The 21,038-nt window shown below is 44.3% G+C and overlaps 1 protein-coding gene across 17 annotated transcripts in view; it reads left to right on the top strand.

The window, feature by feature from the left end:
- The window catches only part of FBRSL1 (fibrosin like 1), a 491,903-nt gene that overhangs the window by 111,413 nt on the left and 359,452 nt on the right, over window positions 1-21,038 (top strand). For all 17 annotated transcript variants that reach the window (XM_079322881.1, XM_079322897.1, XM_079322886.1 and 14 more), the window contains exon 2: window positions 18,646-18,846. In XM_079322881.1, coding sequence (XP_079179007.1) covers window positions 18,646-18,846 — 201 coding nt within the window. The remainder of the gene's footprint in view (window positions 1-18,645; window positions 18,847-21,038) is intronic.

Raw genomic sequence — 21,038 nt, 5'->3', positions numbered from 1 at the left:
CCTTGTGCTGCTGCTTCTCTTTCAAGTGGTGCCTTACCTGAGAGCCTGCTTGGAAGTGATTGCAGAGAAAACCATTTGAATTGTGCCCAAAATAATTGATGCCAGAAAGGGCTTTAGGGACAAGAGGAGTTGAAGCTGTGGGAGCACTGATGCCTCCCTTTGGAGAGGTGTGAGGGGTGCTCTGCCCCACTCTCTGCACAGGGATCTGCATTGCTGGCTGCTCAGCAGCAGATTTGTGCATGGGCAAAATTTGCTGGAGAGCCCAGATCTCTGTTCCTTAGAGAGCATGAAGACTGGAGGGGGATGTGTGCATCAAACTCCTTCACTATCCTCAAAAGAATGACATTCTTGGCCCAGCTGTTTGAAAAATGAACTTTATTTCCTTTACTATTCCCTTCCCAATATCTATGCTCTCTTCTTCTCAGTACTTCCTTTCCACTGACTTACCTATTTTTACTTTGACTAAAGGCTGAGATTAACTCTGTGTGTGACTGTACATGCAGCCTCAAATTATATACCTCAATATCATGGAAAGGTCCAGAATGAAATATTCTGGAGATCAAGCAGCAAGGAAAGGGAAGGTGTGTTGCACTAATGGCTTTGTTTAAAATTCTGTGATGCAACCACCCCTGCTGCAGGGAGGTGAGCACAGGGCTATTCCAAGACTCTCCATCTCCTGTCACTTTGTGAATTAACCCTGTGGTATCAATCCAGACACTTGGTGCTGAGCAGTGAAGAAGAAAAGCAGATTTTGGAAGTTGCAGTTTTGTGTCTGGTTCACTTGTGCTCTGCCCTGGGATCAGAGTGGTCTGAAGCTGATCAGAAGTTCAGTAACATTTAATTTGTAACCTGTAAACATCACTTTATGACCTGGTCACTTGTGCCAGCTGCCTTTAGGCTTTGCAAGTCTTTGTGGCTCGAGGGTTCACTTCAGATGTGTGCTGGAGATCTTCAGGAACTGACCCCCACAGGTTTCCTTGTAGCTGTTGGACAGAGCAAATTTCAGTCCTGTGTTTCTTGAGCATGGATACTGGTTCATTTTTTTAACAGATGAGAATTTGTACTCTGGGCTTGTCTGTTAGAGGTGGTGTCTGTGATCAAAATAAAAAAAAAAAAAGAAAATGTGGAAATATCTGTAAATTGATCATTATAAAGGCAAGTGCATCAGGTGTTATCAAGTGAGTGCATATGCTGCTTGTAAAGCAGTGTTTGCTCTTTAGTTATTGCTATAAATCTCTGAATTGGTGCTATTAGTTAATCCTTTTAATCTGTTATGAAGAGATTCAGACATGGGGTCCTGTTTATTGTTTTTACCCCCTCTTAGCATCTTTCAATTCACTAAAATCATAAGTCACCATGGCATATTTAGGGCATCAGGATTTTTTGGTTCCTTGTGGTACAAAAAATGTAGAAAAAGGTGCAGTGATAGGAGTTTCATATTCAGATTTCCAGCCACTTTATGCAACCTCTGGCTGATAAAAGTAGAAATGAAGTATATAGATTTTTACTGCAGTGTCCTTAAATACCCTTAACACTTAAGCAAAGGCTTATGAGTTTATTTAAAGAATATTGAGAGCATTTGGATTTGGTGACCTTTTTTTCAGTCAAACACTGGTGGAACTTCATCATCATTTCTGAATGAGATGATTTGACCTTTATCAAGAATTTAAAACCTCTGGACCCAGAAGAAGAATCCAAAAAAACTTACTTCTTTCAGAGTAATTATAAGCATATGGCTAGATCTAGCAGTGTCATTTCTTTTCTAATTGGAGTAATGTGCTCTACACAAGTATGTGCTGAATGTAAGCCCTACTAAAGGAGGTTCAAGTGAAAGAAAATTCCTGGGCTGATTCTTGTTGGAAGTAGTTGCAGAAAATTTTTGCAGTTTTTGGGGGTTGTTTTCTTCCTTGTTAAAATGCTTCCCTATGGAAGCCAGATGAGGGCAACCAGCATGATTATTTATACAAATAATTTCAAAGATGCATCAGAAGAAAAGACAGTGTATGGGACATCCATTACTGTCCCTGTGCTGGATCAATCTTTGCAGGCAAAGATCCTCTTCCCCCATGAAGAAGTTAAGAGGGTCTTAAAGCAATGCAATGCTGTTTTCTCACTGTTTTATCTGCCCAAACACAAGATAAAATCAGCAAATTGTGCAGAAGCGTTCTTTGGGGGAAGGATGAGATCCACACTTCTGTAAGTTCAGCTGGAGTAGATTATTTCCTCTTCCTTTGGTGCACAAAATACTTTGCTTGCTTGTTCAAATCTGTAAACCATAATAAACCCTTAATTTTTGTGTGGTTAGCTTCAACTTACAGTTCCCCTTTTCTTTCTTTTCTTTTTTTTTTTTTTTTTTTTTAAGTTTCCTTCGTCTCTGTAACCAGCAAGCTGCATTAATCCTTTCTGTATGCACAGATTCATAATCTGTTGTTGAAATTATTATCCTTTGCTTCTAGGGATCAGATGTCAAAAACAGTGTTTGGACTTCTGTCTTTTTCTTCAGATTGCTACAAATTTAGGGGTTTTTCTTCAGTGAATGTAGGATAAACCACTCTGTTCCTTAAGCACTCACACAGCCTGTCTGAAAACTCTAGCCCAACATAATGGTTTTAACTTCATAATGAGGGGTTACCCTTCTTTTAAGGCATAAGAAGGGAGAGCATAGAGATGAGGGATGTGGATTCACTGTCCCTGTGGGCTTCTGCTGCAGCAGAAGGTGATTTAGCAGTGATCAATTTATAGTTTGTATTAATCCATCAGGTTATGAACCACAGGGGCAGTGGGCTGGATGAGCTCTGTACTGTCAGCTGCACTTGTGGGATGGTAAATTCCAGCAGAAGGACAGGGAGGGTCAGGTCAGAGCTCTCCCAGGCTCTGTGATTAAATCCAGCTGGGGCCAGGTGCACAGACACACCTTTGCAGCCCTCAGTGCCCAGGGATGGCCCAGCACAGTGACCAGTGGCTTGCTGGTGGCAGTGCCACCCAGTTCAGCACACCTGCAGTGCCCCAGGTGTGGGGGATGAATTGTGTGTAAATTTTGCAGCTTCTGCTGCACAGCTGGTGTCCTGTGAAAGGAGGTCACTGCACTTGGCAGCCCCGTGGCACCAGCCAGTGTGACCAGCACCACTCCAGCCAGCCACTAAATTGTCCTGCTCAAGCCCCAAACTTTGCTCCTGGTTCTCCTGCCTGCCTTTCTGCCAGGTGCTGCTTCTGCCTGGAGCCTTGGTAATGGTTTTCCTGCAATGGGCCTGAAATTTCAATCTCAATTACTTTCAGCTGCACTTCTCTGAGAACTGTGCTTCCACAGTGCATGCTAAATTGTTTGGAAGGACTACATATGCCTCAGGATCAGAATGCAACAGGAAACGTCAGCAGCATGTCTAAATAAACATCTCTGTCTCTCTTACAAGAGTGTTTAGCAGCTCTGTTGGCAGATGTTTCTATAAAATGTTAAATACTCTGCTTTCCAATCCTCCTAACTGTTTGTAATGCAGCAAATGGCAAAGGACAGGGAAACCAGCTGAGGAGGGCTTGGCAAAGAATGGGAGAGCCCCAAAGAATTAGAGGTTCTGTAGAAACAAAAAGCAAAAGTGGGTCCTGGGAATTAGTGTTTTGTACATAATGGTGGGGTTTAAAATCCTTTGTTACTGAAGTGCTTTGGTTGAGACGTGTCAAAGTACAGAAGGGAATAGGTTGGTTTCTGCAAATAAGGGGCTTTGTGACTGATGTCTGATTTTAATGCATTGGGAGTTTTCTACGTGCATTTTTGTATCAGTAACCTGTTTTACCAAGCTTTAGGAGTGTAAAACCTGAACAGAACTTAGTGATCACTGTGTGTTGTTTTGTTTGGGAACTTTTTTTTTTCTTTGCTCATCCCTTGCATCCTCTTAAAAATGCCTTCCCCCCCCCCCCCCCCAATTACTTTTACTTTGGTGTGCTAGGGGAACAAGGGACTTGCATTTTATTTTCCGTTCTTCTTTTGTGTCTTCTGTCTCTTCATTCCCTCATCCCACAATATGTTTCAGCTTAAGCTCAGGATATTTGTTGAAGAGCTTGTGAGTGACTGGGGCAGTCAGGGACACCCTGCTTGGCAGGCTGAGCTGGGCACACTCGGGTGCAGTTCACAGCTGTGCTGCTGCCCAGATGTTTGTGCTGGTGCAGCAGCAGGGGCTGATAAAGGAACCCGGGGTTGTCCCTGGGTGCCTCCATCACCCTGCTCAAGGCCAAGGGCTTTCTCAAGGTCAGTGTCAGCAGCTGGCACAGCTGGGACGGGAGCAGGGATGGTCCTGGCACCAGCACCTCCTCACTGCCCTGCAGAGACAATTAGCACCTGCCTTCTAATCTCCCTGGGTGCTTCTGCAGGCTGCTTTCCTTCCAAATGCTTCAAATGCCAGACCTGATACTGTCAAGTACCAGAAAGTGAGATTAGATAAGGGGAGGGAGCAAGTGTGTGCTGAGAGCCCTGAAGCTGCCTGATGAAGCTGTCCCTGGGGACAGCAATGGGAGCAGAGTTTCAATGCTCCTACCCCCTGTTCCTTGGCTCTGGAGCCACTTGACACCATTCAGGCTTGGGGTGAGTGCTGGGTGCTGAAAGCAGAGGCAGAATTAGGGGCTGGAGCTGGAGAAGGCACTGTGCTGTCTCTGCAGAACAGAGGAAGGGATAATTGGCTTGTTCTGTAAAGCCAGCTGATCTCTGGGAATGAATGAAAACAGGTCAGGCTCAGAACATGGTTTGACTACTCCGTGTAAAATACTGGGTTTTTAGAAGGTGGATAGGTTGTCTGTATTTTCTTAAACTGTAATAGGCATTTGGTCGGATTACTCAGTGATTCCTGTGGTTTTTTTGATTTGGCATAAACTAGGATGATGATTGTTCTCTCTTCTCCACCACTGTGACTTTCCTTGTCTCAGTGGAGTTCACAGCTGCAGAAAACCATGTAGGTGAATGCAGAATTGGATGGTAGATGTGATATGAGACATCCCACTTGTTCCCTTGAACAGATTGCAATTCATGCTGTTACCTAAGTATTCTCACTTCCTTACTGCCAAATCATCCCTGAAATGCTAGAAACTGAAACTAGAAGAATCTTAGTGCATTGTGTCCTGGTAGCAGGAGTGTCCTGTGCCATGGATGGGAGGCCAAGCTTTAAGGAATTCTAAGCCATGGAATAATATGTTGGTTTTGTCTGCTGTGTGATGCCAGAGGACTATAATGCAAGAGTGAATGTAAGAAATAGAGGGAGAAAATTTGAGATTTTAAACTTACAGATTAATTTTGGGGCAGGAGAAGAAATATGGAACCCTCTGCTTCAAACCTACCTCAGGAAAAACATTTTGCATTTTTGTTTGGTTTTGTTTGTGGGGTTGGTTTGTTTGTTTTTACTGTTGGCAATGTTTTCCACAAACAAAGCAAATGCTTACCTGGATCTTATCTGCGTGAGAAGTTCTCAGCCCTTCTGTTGACCTGAAGTCACTTAACTGGCCCCGTGTTTGCAGCGTGTCTGAGCTGGCTTTGCAAAGGCTGAAGAGATTTGGAGCCTGTGCTGCTGCACTGATATGTCACTTTATCTGTCAGCCAGGAGTCTCTTCTGTCCTCTTTGTACACACATGCCCATGCTGGCCAGATGGTGCTGGCTTTGGGTGCCATCCAAGGCAGTGCATTAGAGGGGCCAGGTTATGTGTCATATTTCAGAAGCCAAGAAGTGCTGCCAGCTCTGCTCCTCTGGTAACAAACAGCTTGACTTAATATATTGATCATGTTGTCCTTGCTATTCTCAAGCTGATTTCATCTAAGACACTCAAAGGGATATAAGGTTGAAGCTGTACAGATACCACCTGTTGCCCACTCTAGCTAATATCTGCATTTGCACATACTGTGTGTCCTAGAAAAATCTGCTCCCTACCACCACCATGAAACCCTTCCCAGTGCCAGAAGGAGATTTTGACAGTGTTTGACTGTTGGTTCTCCTGCAGCACAGTATGATTAGGAGCTGGGGGATGTGGATTTGCCAGAGAACTGATGTTTGATTTGGGGCGAGCTGCTTTGCATTCGTTAATTTCTCATTCTGTAAAAATAGAGGTCAAAATGCTGATTCCCCTTGTGTTGTGCTATAAGAATTGCTAATGAGAAAAGCTTAATAAAAGTCAAATTGTGATGTTATTTATAAATTATGAAAGAACTTTCCTTCACCTTCTCAGCATGCTTTGGCTTTTTTTTTTTTTTTTTTTTTTTTTTCCTAGCGGCAGACTTTTGCTAATGGGATGTGAAAGCCACAGACCCCATCTGTATCAATAAGAGAGTCATGGTGTGGAGAGAGATGGGGAATTAAGTGCCATTAAGCACGTGTTAATTAACATGGCCCTACACTCCCCAGGCTCTGCCTTCTGTGGGATGGGTGCACACTGGAACTGGTCTTTCTGGTTTTTAAAGCCTTTACATTGTCAGCCCGGATGTGTAAGGTTTAAGAATACACTTGGCTCTGATATCTTTGCAAAAACAGTGCTGGTGTCTCGGTCACCTGCTTTTACAGATTCTCCTGAAACCTGAGAACTAATGCTTGCAATTTTGCTCGGTCACAGTGGGAAACTTGGGAAATCCAGATCCTGCACTGGAAACAAATACCTCAAAACCCCAGTGTTTTTAAACCCCCTTCTGCTTTAGTGAGCACTTCTGTTCTGATGTGTGAAATTTCCCCTTGTGCCCTTCTATCAGCTTTTTGAAATGGAGTACTCTTGATATTATCTTTTTATCAGCAGTTTTTACTATGGTAGGGCTCCCTGAATTCCTTGACAAGAGCTGCTGTGCACACAAAAGCCAGATTATCCCAGCTCCAGGAGGGACGCTGTGACCCGGTGGGTGCCGGGTTTGGTTTGCTGTGCTGCAGCTTTTACCTGTTTTATGAGCAGTTTCTAAACAACTTTTAGACCAAGTGTCTCACAGGAGGTGTGTTGTCTCTTGTGCTGCTCTAGGGTTGTTAGGCAGTGTGTGTTTGTGTGCAATCTAATTGCCACGTCACCCTTTCTGTTTCTGGTTATCTACATAAGGAAGCAGAACTGGTGGAGATGTCAGCTGTGATGTGGGTTATTATGAACTACAAGACAGAAGTAATCACAAGGAGCTCTGCTTCCACACTGGCTGTTCCCCAGAGCCTCTGGTTGCATCTGCTCCATCTTAACTCTTCTCACATTGTCTGGGTTTTTTGGTTCTTGCCGAAGGGGTTGTGCCTGTTTGAACAAATAAATGCTGTGTGCTGCAGCTGTATTTCTCACTCTGTGATGTTTACTGTTGACAAGGTGCTATGAGCAGTAAATGAGAGGCAAAGTTGAATTTTCAGAGATGTGCAAGAATCAGATGTTCAAGTGCTCTTAGCTGATTTGAGTGGGTCAGCAGGGATGAGAGTTGCTGCTCTGTATCATGCTTTAATTCCCTATTGTATTTCAAAGTTGAGAGTTGCCAGCAAATGGAAAACTTAGCCAGTCAGAGATTAGAGAAAGGTGCACTCATGCAAAGTCTTGTTCCAGTAAGGAAGAAAAATGTCCTACAAGCTAGCCAGCCTTCAGCTTCAGGTCTGGGATGTGCTGCAGATACATGTTTCTGTATCTGAAAGCTGAGCATTAGGAGAAACTTGTAATTTAGCATGGGAATTGAAATGGTTGCAAAGAGACACAGCTTAGCACCTCTTGTTTGGGAGAAGACTGAGGTCCCCTAAACATGATGGAAAGAGTGTCAAAGCTAATGGAAGCTTGGAGCAGTGTCTGTGGATGGGTGAGTGACAGCACCTGCTCTGAGAGCTCTGTGTCTGCACTGGGCCATTGTCCTGGCAGCTCTGCCTGCCCCAGATGAATTTGCTGTGTGTGGAGGAGTGGATCACCTCATTCCCATTCTGCTCTCCTCCAGCTTGCTGGGATTGTTGGCTTTTGTGCTTTAATTGTCTGCTGTCCTCCTTGGCTGTTTGGTTACTTCTTCCTTCTGGCAAGTGAGACCAAGCAGGCGAAGTGCAGCAGCTCCTTTTCCTCAGGAGCAGTAATGGATGTGCTGATTTATCTGTTCCTTCTCCTGTGCAAGCTGATGTACCCAGGATCTGGTGGTGCTGTTTGGCAGTCTCTCAGAAGTCTCTCTTCCCATTAGCACTGCACTTGCCCTCCATTTCTTGCTTTCAATTTCATGTCCCAGAGGAAGCCAGGCTGGAAATGAGAATTAAATATGGGTTTCCTTCTTAAAAAGAAAATAAACCAAACCTTAAGGGCTTCCTATTGGAATGTGATGGGATTTGACTCCTATCTCTTACCCTTTGAAAATCCCAGCTGGAATTATTTAATGTCAAAGCCTGGAATTTCCCAGTGTGAAATTCATGGCTGGCTAGGGATGCTCTGGGGATTAGAGAGACATCACTTTGCCAGGGTAGCGTTGCTGTCACTGCAGGAGACTGCAGTCACACAAAGGGACATTGCTGGTCTGTCCTGCTTCAAAGCTGCATCTTGGGGATGAGATTCCTCAATTCCCATTGAGGTTTCATGCTGTGTGACTGACAGCTGGATTGGGGCAGAATAAACCAGAGCGAGTAACACTTTGCACTGCCTGGGAATAGAGAGGGGAAAACATGAGGGAGATGAGCAAAACATAATCTGGTGCTTTTCTTATGTGGTAAGAGGATAGTTTGCTAGTGCACATCCAAAATTTCCCTGAGACAACAGCTGGGTGATTTTGCTCATTTGGCTGCATGATAAAAGAGTCAGATGTGATGATTATAATAATTTAGTCTGCTCCAAAATTACAATAAAATAAAAATCTGTTATGGGACCCTGATGTCTTCCAAAGTTTTGGCTTAGATAACAGCACTCTCCTTACAAGATATCTCTAAGTTTTGGAGGATGTCTTCTCAGTATAGTTGTATAAAGAAAAAGCAGCATATTTAAACAGGACACTAGGTAACCACTAAATGTTTTTTTTGTACCTCTGCTCAAGGATGAATATTTTAAGCAGGCATCAGTGTCTGTGTTAAGGATCTATAAAGGAGTTAAGCAAAACAGAAGCTGGTGGCTGGATGTGCACTGGCTGGTGAGGTGTTAACAAGGTGTTGTTTCTGAGACTCATAAATCAGCAGTGCTTTAGGTGATGGGGGAGAGAGAAGAGCAACTCTAAAAGCATAACCTTGCTGGCCTCTTTTTCTAAACTGTTGATCTCTCTGTAAAAGAGGATTTGCCCTGCTGTTCTAATAAGAGTGATAATATATGTGTAATTAGAATTTAATAATTATTTGTGTGACTGGATCTACTGCATAAGCTGGTTCAAGTGATTGTGTAACCTTTGCATTGTGTTCATTATCTAATGTTAAAATAACAGCTGGAAGTTGAGAGACTGACATGCAGTTTTAAAATTACAGAGCTTGAAATTGCTGCTGTCTGTAAACATATGAAAATCTATTAATGACCTTTGAGCTCTCTGACTGAAAATGTTTTGTAACATAGAATACATTAAAATTGCCTGCTACTATAGTGGATGTTTCCCATTTCTCAGCAATTGCCTGGGATATAAATGAATGTTTTGCCTCTGCCACAGATATGAGACTATTTGAAACTATTCTAGGAAGCCCTAAGGATATACTGAAGCATTTGGCTGCTGGTTGTTTGTTCAAGCAGGCTGGTTATAGAAGAGCTGCTCAGGGGCACGTGGTGTGGGAGAGCATCTCTGCAGCAGCACAGCAGCAGCAGGGTGCTCAGAGACACTGTCCTGGGCTTTTCACTACACATGGGACATTTAGGTAGGTAGAAAAGCACCTCTGTCCTGCTAGAAGCCATCCTGCTCACAGCTTTCCCCTTAGGTTGCAGTAATTGCTGTGGGCAGCTGTTTCTGGAGGAGGCTGGCTCCTACGTATTTCTTCTTGTTAAACCATTTATATTTCTTGTCGTTTGTTTCCCAGCCAGAAGAAAACTACCAGAGGACTAATTATTGAATGCACATTCTAGAGCTCATGACAGCTGAACTGAAAATTGTTGCCTACCACTGAGGGCAACTGCAGAGTTGGTAAAAAAACTGCCTCTAGTGTCATGGTGTTTAAACAGAAATTAATTTATAACGCAGCCCCAGGGATCAGGATATGGCTGTTTTTATTTCTGGAGACTCTCACCCCTAGAGCAGAGTTGGCAGGAGCGAGCTGGCTGGCTTTGTGCAGGCTGTGTCAAGCTGCAGAGCTCACTGAGAGCTGAGCTGAGCTCACCCCTCTGCTCTGCAGCAGCACCCTCCCTGCAGGGGACTGCAGGCTGGGACAGTCTCAGTGTCTGCAGGTCACAGTGGAGTGAATGTGAGTGGGACTGTCACTGTGTGGGAGATTCCTCTGGAGCTTCCATGCTGGAGCTGCCACTGCCTTGAGAGCAGTTCATTTTTCATGGCTGTGTTTTAAAGTGAAGTGGACATGAGGTGGAATCATGAAAAATAGAGAAAAACTTTGTATTTAGCATGTGGAAGCCTTGAATTGCTTTAGAAACCAGGCTGAGGTTCTTGAAGTCATGGCAAAGGTTGTAGCTGTATCTCCTCAGTCTCAATGTGAAGCTGCTCCCATGGGAGTCAGTCCAGCCATGCTGTGGTTGTGTATTTCACACTGTGAAGACCAAACCTTTAAATGCAGGTGTATAGATGGAGGAGAGCAATCCATGCCCCTGCCTTTGGTAAATGAGCCATGTGTCCAGTCCATCTGCCCAGCTTCAGCTTGGCTCAGCTCCCTTTCCAGAGTCCAGCTCATGGAAGCATGACATCCTCCTCAGCAGAGGTAGAAGCACTTGGGTCTTTTTGTTTTTCATTTTAGAGAGTGATGTAGTATTTCTAAGCATTGCTGTCTATAGTAATAAATAGGTTGGAGACATTTTTGCTCGACATTGTGTTTCTGGTTTTGTCTGACTGGCTTAGCTGAAAATTGGTGATGATGAAAGCATTCAGCTGCTGTACCAGTTTGTGCTGGTAGGATCCTCATGCCTTTTCCTTTGGCAGTTTAGGGCCAGCTGGGGACCTGGGGTTGTGTTACCTTCCTGCAAGATTGGAAATGAGGGATGAAATGGCCACATCTGGCTTTAGCTGCTTCTTCAGGTCCCAGTTCTGCTGCTTGGTGGGAACTGTTTGAATTCAAGGAGTGCCTGTTTGAATAAGCTGGGGACAGGAAAATTAGTTCCAAGTAAGTGTTTAAAGGCTGCTCTGTCAAGAAGCATCTGTTTGCTGGTTATCAGCAGTGTCCTTGGATATTGGCACACTTGAGGAATGTTTTCCCAAAACACTGGACCTGGAGGTGTGCCTGACTGTGTAGCTTTACTAGCTGGATACCTCTGGAAGTTAGTTGAGACTGATGGCCCCAGGTCACATTGTTCAAGAAGGAGATGTTTTTGCATAGTCTGTCACTTGTGGGGTGCTGGGCAGTGTGTGGTGCTGCTGCCATTCCTGATGGGTCCCTTGGGAAGGAGCTGCTGGCAGGAAGGATGTGCTCCCTGCTCAGCATTCACACCTGGCAGTGCAGCCATCAAATCAGCTGGAGAAGCTGCTGTCTGACAGCCACAAGCTCTTTCCAGCTCCTTTGTACACGACATAAACCAGGCAGGCTGAGCTCCCAATCCTGGCTGAAAGCAGCTTCAGCCAAAATGTGCTTTTTATCTGCGGTGGAAGCTGAGCAGGGTGGCCTGGTGCTGCATGGGCAGCAGCACCTTTCAGCACTCCTGCAGGCTGTAAAAGCCAGGCAGGCTGTGCTTGCAATATGCCTCATTTCATCTACCTGGAAATGGTGCCCCAGCTCCCCTTCAATCATTTAAGCTCCCTCTCTCTCTGACACACTTTGCGCTGACAGTAATTCTGCGAGCGCTCGCCGGGCACTTACTGCCATCACTGCAGGAAATAGTGATGGCTTAAAATGGGATCATTTCCCTTCTGATGGACAGCAAGCACCTGTAGGAGTCCTAATAGCTGTGCAGTGTCTGTAAGGAGGCAGCTGAGAGGAAGAGGGGTGCAGCTCTCTGCAGGCTCTGGGCAGGAGGCTGGAGAGGAGTCACAGCTGGCTGCCTGTGCAGCTCCTGCAGTGAGCCTTCCAACAGGAGATCTTGGGTATCCACCTCCCCAATGGGTGATGGAGATGTTTTTTATACCAAAAACATGGACAGCCATATGCTCACATTCCTATGGATTTCCTTGCTTCTTGCTGAAGTGAAGGTGTTTGCTGTGTGCACTCTTACTGTCCTCTAAAAGAATTTTAAACACTGTTTCCAGGTACTTCCTATTGCTGGTGGGGGAGAGGAATGGATTTTTCCTTGAGTAATTGGAAAGGAAAGGAACAGTATCTTCCCTTTTCTGCTCAGTTTTTAAAACCAATTACTGCTCAGCACTGTATCATTATTTATTCAGGTCTTGTGCAAGCAAAAAGAGCAATCAAAGCCTTGTAAATTCAACATGGATTGAAATGCATTTAAAAGAATAGTGAACTGACCTTCCTTTTTTGTAATTTTTGACTGTTTTGTTGAAGTAGCATTTGTCCAAGCTTTCTCTACTTGGTACTGTGTCTCTGAGCTCCTAGAAGCAAAGGTCTTAATTCTTGGAGACATAACAAGTGGGTGTTCAGCAGAGTATGGCAGCTTACTCTTCAGCTATTCATAGGTGACAGGAACGTAGCCTCTGGTAATAAATTTGAGTGTTTCAATTACAGTAAGTTTCTTGGTTCATCCACTTGTATTTTTAAGTTAAATCATGTATCATAAACCTGCAAACCAGTGTCAGCTCCAAATGTCTTAACATTTCCAAATCTGTCTTGTCAAAAAGTCATCTTATTCTTGAGCTAAACATGTGACAGGGTCAGAGCAAATGTGATGCATTTTAAAAAGCAGGACCCGAACTCATCTGGAATGTGTCAGCTGTGAAAGGAGAATTGCAGTCCAAGGTTAAACAAGCAAGGATTTCATTTGCAATCATTTTAATTGATATTGATTGCACTGCTTGAATGTCGGGTCAAAGCAAGAAAGTCACTTCAAATCTAGACTCTTGTTTCTGCCTTTTGGAACAGCTTTAGTGTCTTTGGCTGAGAGGCTTTGGGGGTTTGAGTTATGTTTGCAGTGGAGTTCACAGTGGGGGAGAGGAGAGGGCTGGAAAGTAAAACGAGTGTGTGTTGTATTTCAGGAGTGAGAGCTTCCCCTTTGGTGGAAATGGAGCTGTCTGCTGGCCATGCCAGCAGTCTGCTCCCCAAAGTGCCCTGGGCTCTGGGCGAGGCAGTCTGGGCTGGCTCCTGCCTTGCTTCCAGCAGGGAGCCACAGTGCTGAGCTGTGCCAGCCCCGTCCACCTGCCTGCCCCACTGCCCCAAGCTCTGCCCCTCAGCTCTCAGAGCAGAGCTCAGACTTACCCCCCTCACACTGTTCAATGTGCTTCCACTCATTTTCAAGATCTCCAGTTGTGTTTGCTGCCTGTTCACCCTGCTGAGTTCAAATTCAGTCACCTTGGTGTGGTCCTTTTTTATCCCTTTTTTTCTTTCCTTATTATTCACCTGATTTCATTTGCCTGTTGTCTATTCATCTTTTCTTGTGCTGGCTCCTGTTCTTGCAGTGGTTTCTGTGTCTCTACAGACCTGTCTTCAAATCCATGCTTTAAAGTTTGTCTTTCATGTACATTTTTCTTGTATATCTCCACTATTATCTTTCCATCTGAATTACTGTCTCCTGTGTCCCCTTTATGCAAATACATGGGCAGTAGGTTTGTGTTAGTAGTGGTCCTGTTTGTATTTGTAATGTTCTTTGTCTGCTTAGAAAGCACGAGAACATTGTCAGCAGTTGTTTCTGTGGCTCTATAAACTGAGTATCAGGTCCATAGGAATATTTAAAAATTAACCTACTTTAAAATAAATCTGTTTCAGGTCCTTTCTGATCCAGGATCTCTCCCTGAACTATTAAACAAAGACATTTGACAACCCTACTGCTAATTGCATGATAAAGTTGATACAAGGATAGATGGTGCTCAGATCCTCAGGGGCTTTTCCATTGCAATTTTTTGAGAGTAGCTGGAGGCAGAAACACGGGCAAGCAGGGTCAGTTTCAGAGGCAGCAGTGTTTTTTATTTCCTTTGTGTGGATCCTTCTCCTATTTGATGTTCGGTAGGATATTTCACATTGCCAAACTTAAGGAATAAGTGCTGCAGTGAAGAGCTGTGGAGAAAGAAGCTGGAGGCTGTTTCCCTTCTGGGAAATCAGCCCATATAATCTTGTGAAGCTGGCAGAGGCAGCGTGGCAGGAGTGGAGTGCAGCCAGCCCAGGGCTGAGCCTGTGTCCCATGGGCCCTGGGGACAGGGGATTGTAATGGGCTGCATTTTGCACCAGGGCTGCATTTTGAGCTGATGCTTGAGGGCTGAGGATAGTTATTTTATTATCTGTAGGTGTTATTTTTACCCTCTGCATCCCAGCAGCATACTCAAGGGTTTTCAAATAGCTGTGTGAGTTTTGGACATTTTCTCCAGGTTCTTTAAGGGTTCCCTGGGTATGAAAGGTATTTACAAGCACAGTCTTTCCTTGCCGCTTTCTGAGACCTCAGAGCTGTGTAAATTCAGAGGATTAAGGCTGAGTTTGAGCTGGGCTGGAGTGATAACTCCAGCCAGAGGATGGCTGTGGGATGTGAGCTTGTGCCAGGCTCCTCCAGGGCTGATCATTATTTCCTGATCAAACAGACAACATGGAGTCCATTGTGCACAAGACTCTTGCTTTGGCATTTTAGGGGTAAGAAGAGTCTCATTCCAGAGCTGAGGGCTGTGCACCCACATTACTCCCAGCTTTACTTATAAACTGGGCAGTGTGTGCCTTGGGTGTCTTTGGGGATTGCAGCTGTGCCTTGGTGACAGGAGAAAAATGGCTTTTCAGGGAGGAGTGTTCCAAGTGATTAAGGGTTCCTGCCAGATCTGCTGCAAGCAGAGGTGCAATTGCATAACTAGCTTGGGCTGAATAGTGATGGAAAAAAAATCACAAGGGTTTTTATTGCAGACTCCCAAAATCTGTTGCAGAGCCTAGGTTACATACTTGGGTTGCCAGCATTTGGCAGGGTGTGTGCCAGTGAATCTCTGCAGCTGCTGTGAAGGTGTGTGGAGGTGTTCCAGGGAGAGCTGGAGGAGGTACCACAGTCCCACTTTCAGATGAACTCTTCCTTGGTGTCTGTACATCCAGATAAATAAGAAATCTGTGTGTTTCATGGAGTATCTGCCAGGAATGGGTCTCTGAAGAAAGGCATGATTCTTCCCAATCTGTAACCATGCAGCCAGTTAGAACCATCTGCACTCTGTCTGCAGCCCAGACAGGCAGGGACTGCAGATGGAGAGGCTGTAGCCTGCCCTGGAAGGTGTCAGAGAAATTCTGAAGTGAGGACAGGTAGGAGACAGTCCTGGAAGCAGTGACTAGTAAGGAATAAAACAGTTTTCTCTACACTGGAGCAAGATTTAGCAGTCTAATTGCTGGAACTGAGAAGAGAGAATGGGCCTGGATCCTGGAGCCTTCCCTGGAGAAGGGAATTTGCTGTGACAGCAAAGGCAGGCAGGTCTGCAGACCCCTGGGCTGGGCAGAAACCACAAGGCTGATGTGAAGACCTGTTGACTTTGGGGTCTGACTTCAGACCCTGTCCCTGTGTGAATCCCCAGGTTTTACCTGATGTGCAGAGGGTGAAAGTATCTGCTGCTCTGGGCTTGCCTGGGGGGAAGGCTGCAGTGGGGCAGTTTGTCAGGAGCCAGTCTCACCTGCAGGCTGGGATTTCTGGGTTGAAGTCAGTCAAGGTGCATCGATAAACCTCCATTTTTCTGATGTACTGTATAATCTGGATGTGCTTAAATTTTCCAGCAATTGCCTGTGCACAAGCACATATGCACATCCAAAAATAGTAAGCTCTTGTGGTAAGTGAGGTTCCCCAACTTGGAGGTCATAAACTTTAGTAAAAGAGCAATCACTGGAAGGCCCCTTTTAGTAGGGCAAACAGAAAGGGAACAAAGGAGGCAAGAACAGAAACCCCATTAGCCCCCTCCTGCTGTCTGCCTGGGGCTGCAGAGCTCTGCATTCAGCAGCCTGGAGAACACCCTGCTGTCACCCTCTGTCAGCAAGGACTGCTGACTCTGTCCTGGGAGCTGTGTCCTCTGCTGGAGCAGGGAGAAAACCTAGTTCAGAGTGCCCTTTCTTGTGACACAAACGTGGCTTTGTCCCTGTGGCTGCCCCAGGTCTCCTTCCACTGTCCCCCCACTGGAGGCAGGAGCAGCCTCAGCCTTGGGGCTTAATTCATGGCTGTTTGGAAAGTGCTTGAGATTCTTGGATGGCACTAGAAGTGAATGAATTATTTCCTTGGCTTTGATCCAGCTATAACTGTATTTCATGAATTAATTTTGCTGGTAGCTCAGCGATGAGACAAGCCTTAAATCTCCAGACAAAATGGGATGAAAAGCTGCATTTTGAAGCAGGGAATTTTGTAGGATTCAATAAGGAGAAAAACACAGATTTCCAGACCAGTTTTGTGTTGAAAGAAATAGTCTGAAAACCTGCAGTGAATGTGCTATGGGTGCCAAGGGAAGATTTTCCTCAAAGCATTAACCACCATGTGAAAGCAGATAGATTTTAAACCAAAATGGTAATTTATTTGCTTTGAAGGCATCCTTAGAAGTGCATATTGCCCCTCAAGCCAGGAGTGCATGGTTTGCTGGTGCTCTCAGGTGGTGGCATTGCCTGCCCCAGCCTCTCTCCCCCATCAGGCTCCAAGTCACCTCATGCAGCATCTTCCTTGCACCTGCTGTCACATCACAGGCTGCATCTGGCTTTGAGAAGAAGTGCACGTTTGTGGTGATTGCTGTTTCTAATGTTTTGCTGAATATCAGTTAACAGATAGCATTTCCACATGACAAGTTTCTGATTAGTTACTGAAGATTAGCATTTTGATTTTCATCTCAGTAGCTTCCCAGTAAACAGCACAATATGACCTTCTTCAACTGGCATCTTGAACTGCTGCTTCCAAGTGTTATCTTTAAACTAAAACCAAACTGAGCAACTGAACACTGATTTATATTCATTTATTATTCATGGAGAATAATGCCAGATAGGTATTTTCCTTGCTCTCTCTCTCATAGTGGACTTGGCAAGCTGAGCTGTGTTCTGTGCCTCCAAGACAGGGCTAGTTATTTTAGTTTTGGTGGAAGTGTTGTGTCTTACGGGGTTTTGCATTTTGCTGTATCTGTAGAGGAATCTCCAGCCCCACAGGACTCCTGCAAGGTGTGCAGAGGTTGGGTGCTGGCTGTTTGTCTGGGATCCTGGGCTGGAATTGGAAACAGCTGTGTTTTACTGCCTTGGTTCTAATTTCAGTATGTCTGACCCTAAAGTGCCAGTGCATCACTCACTTCCCAGGGAAGGGTAACTTTAAACAAGTGAGTGATTTGGAGTGGAATCAGCATGTTGCACACTGAGGCAGTCAATTCACTAATTAAAGGAGAGGGGGAGGAAGTAATCTGGAGCAATCAGCAGGGCATTTCATTCCAGTTCCTAATTTTCTTTTTTTTGTTTGGCTTCAGTTTTTGAGAGACTAGAGAGCTAATGATTTTCTTGAGCTCCTTTGCAGTACTGAAGGTGTGTGCATTGATGTGACTAGTTGTATTGTGATCTCCATTCATGTAAGGTACAAATACCTGTCATGTAACTGCTTGAGTTAAAAGCAAGGCATTTAGAAAAATATCTGTGGCTGAATTTTGCTGTAGTAAGCAGTGCCTTTAGGGTATTTCCTTATCTATTTACCTCACATTAAAAAAATAATTGGAATAGATATCCTGCAAAATGTTCCCATAAGAATTCGTTTTTTTTTCCCTTGAGCAGTTAATAAAAGACATAAGGGAGGAATGTATCTAGCTGTAGTGACCCAATGTCACAGTGATTTGGCATATTATTTCTTCAACTCCTTTTCCACACTGCATGCATAGAGAGGGAGTTTGGTACATTGTCACTGGGAGTTCAGCTTCCAGTCCTCAGAGATGCCAGGGATAGCAGGAGTAATTCCCTTCTCTGATCTCACTTGCAATGTTAATCATCATGACATGACATACCCGCTTTTGAACGTGTTGGATTGTGTGTTACAGCCTGGTTCAGGGCAGACACTTAGCACTTAGAAGTGTTCAACCTCTGTTGTGTGTTTGGATCCCATTGATCTCTCTGGCTCAGGGAATTCGTGGTAGGGCTTTAGAAGTGCCTTTCTCCATATGAATGCTGCTGTGAATCAGAGGCTGTCAGCCCCAGGGGGGGTCTGATGCGTTTCCTTCTCAGATCAGAAACAAAAAAACAAAACCCACCTCTGTTTCACTTGAGCAGTTTGAGGCTTCCCTTCAGGATGCTGATTTGCTCGTGTGCTGTTGACGTATAGTTTCTGAATTAATCTGAAGTGAGCTCCTTTTCATACCCAGTTCCAGCATCACTGAAATTAATCAAACACATAGCCTGGAGAATATTCATCCTAATTTAATCTAATCTCAAATTACTGTTTGTGTTATGTATTCCTAATTATTCATCTTAAGTTGCCTCTGAACAACACATACTGTCCTGTTTGTGGTTTTTTTCAGTATTTATACATCTTAATGCTTAAAGGTAGCTGCAAAGAACTTAAAGAACTTACCATTCTCTTTTTTCATCTCCTTTACAGAAGGACATGTCACTAAAGCCTCAGGAGCGGAAGGAGAAATGGGAGAGGCACCCAGGCAAGAAACCTAGAGAATCTGAAAACTGTGTGTCTGCTGAGCCAAGTGAAAATGGCCATAACAACGACGCAGGGAGCTCCGAGAGAGAGGCAGAAAGAGGCAAGGAGAGGATGAAGAAGAAACTCCCCTTGAAGCTATCCAAACAGGTAGGGAAATGCTTCTCATCTGGAGCCACCATCATGGCCTTGGCCACTGTGAGATGTTGTCCTTGCTGGCAGGTGAGGCTGTCCATGTGAATGGCTTCTCTGGTGGGCTGGGCTGTGGGAACAATGCCCCTAAAAGACTGAGACCAATGCACAGATGCTGTGCTGGGGGCAGGTTCCACAGGCTGGACTAGAAGCCAGGTGTGCTGGGTAGTGTAGGAAGGAAGGAGCTGACCTGCCTCTGTCCTGCAGCTTTGATACAGTGCACTGATTCATACAGTAGATTTGTGGCCCTTCTGGTCTTGAACACAAGTAGAAATCATCAGATGATAAACTCCTTTGGAGGATTTGTGCTGGGCAATGTGCACCTGGAAGTTGCAAACTTCTATGTCCATCTCATTACTGCAATTTCACTTACCCCCAAAACACAATGTTGAGGAGGAGAGACCATCCAAGTGTTTTAAAAATGGAAAGTCACTTTGCAGGAAATTGTGCTCTGGGCAGTCTTTCTTGTGTACCCTTCTAAAATGTGGTAGAGCATTAATGAATGAATGAAGAGTTGTCATGCTGGAGGGAATTATTGCAGAGGCTCCCTCTGAGCCACACTGAGTGCAGAGGGGCAGGTGACAAAGAAAAGGCTGTGGCTGGCAGGCTCTTTATCACTTCCCTGCTGCTCAGCAGGGAGATTTGTTAGTGACTTAGTGTGCATTCATGGGCTGGCAATCCCCATGGCACACAGCATCTCTCTGTGGACACTTTCCCAGTTGTCCTTAACAGGGTGCCAAGTGGCAGCCAGTGGGAACACCAGTGCACTTGACCTTCCAGCATTAGTTCTGAGCTGAGAAACACACTAAGATGAAAAAGTGGTTTTTATTCTCCGTTTCTCCAGCAGAAAAAGAGCTGTTTAACTCAAGCCACCTTCTGTTCCATGAAACTAATCCTGTATGTGTGCCAGACAGCAAAAGATTGAATTGTCCAGTTACTGGAAATGTTTTTTCAGACTTGCAATATTTTAATATTTAAAAAGATGGTGAAGGTTGTATAATGTAATCCTCCCCTATAACTTCTCCACAAATACTCTCTTGTGTTTCAGCATGTTGATTTAGAAGGGCTCATCACATTTGAAGTTAGAATTCTCATGGTCTGGTGGAAGTTGTTTCTTTAGTTCTAAAATTACCCTGCAGGGATTTGCATAGTTGTGGATGTGTGAGACAATGGGGAGGTTACCTCTTCCTGCAGGAGGAAAGGGTTGATAACAGTGACATGTTCTACATGAAATTTAAAACTCAGTTTCACATACTTATGTCCACTAGGGATTTTATGGCACTTCCATAGAAGCCTCTGGGGTAAGAGATTTTGTTGCACTGGCAGACTCTGATTACTCTCATGCTCTGCTGCCTTAGTTTACCAGACATTTAGTTTATTGTTATTTCAGCTTTGAAAAATGAGGATGTTTTTACTTTTTTGTTCTGAGTAGTATTTGGCTGCCATCAATGATTAAATAGGGGGTTTGCTGCCACATTCATAAAAACCTGAATTCAACTTCCATTGTTTAATTTATTTTTTTTTTACCTGTAAGGATAAGTAACAAACTCTAAAAAGTGAGGAGCTTGCACAAAGAGTATAAAAGAAAACCTGTGATGAGTGACTCATTAATATGTGGTGCTTCTTAAAATAAGTCACACTTAGAATTCCTCTCTTGTTGGAAAGGGAGGTTTTTTAAATACCTGCTATTATCCTAGCTGATACAGTTGTGAAAACCAGAGAAGTTTGGAGGTCTGTAAGGTTGATGAGAGTAGCAGCAAAATCTAAGCTACATAAACTAGGCTATTCTTAGTTCAAACTCATTATGCAAGTGATATATAGACAAGTTCAATAATTTTTCCTTCTTTTTGTAACCACAAATTTCACACCTAGGATTCTGGCATTTCCTGCCAAGCTGTCTAGACAAATTGGCTGTAATATTAAGTTTTCTGGAATTTGGGGGATGATTTTTGCATCTCAGGGTTATTAAACATAGGTTTATACCTAATTTGGATAGCTTACTGTAATTAATGCTAATTATATTGAGATGTTGCTGAGAAATTACTGTTCAAATTGAAGCTTTCCTTCTACTCTCATCCCTTCTTTTCACAATGCTACAGAATTGTCATCTTTTCTATGCAGCCTCCTCTAATAAATCAAATTGGGCATTA

Source organism: Erithacus rubecula, assembly GCF_903797595.1.
Source record: "Erithacus rubecula genome assembly, chromosome: 19".
NCBI classification, from domain to species: domain Eukaryota; kingdom Metazoa; phylum Chordata; class Aves; order Passeriformes; family Muscicapidae; genus Erithacus; species Erithacus rubecula.
The sequence above is the reverse complement of the archived record's forward strand: the minus strand, read 5'-3'. Positions and strand labels throughout refer to the sequence as shown.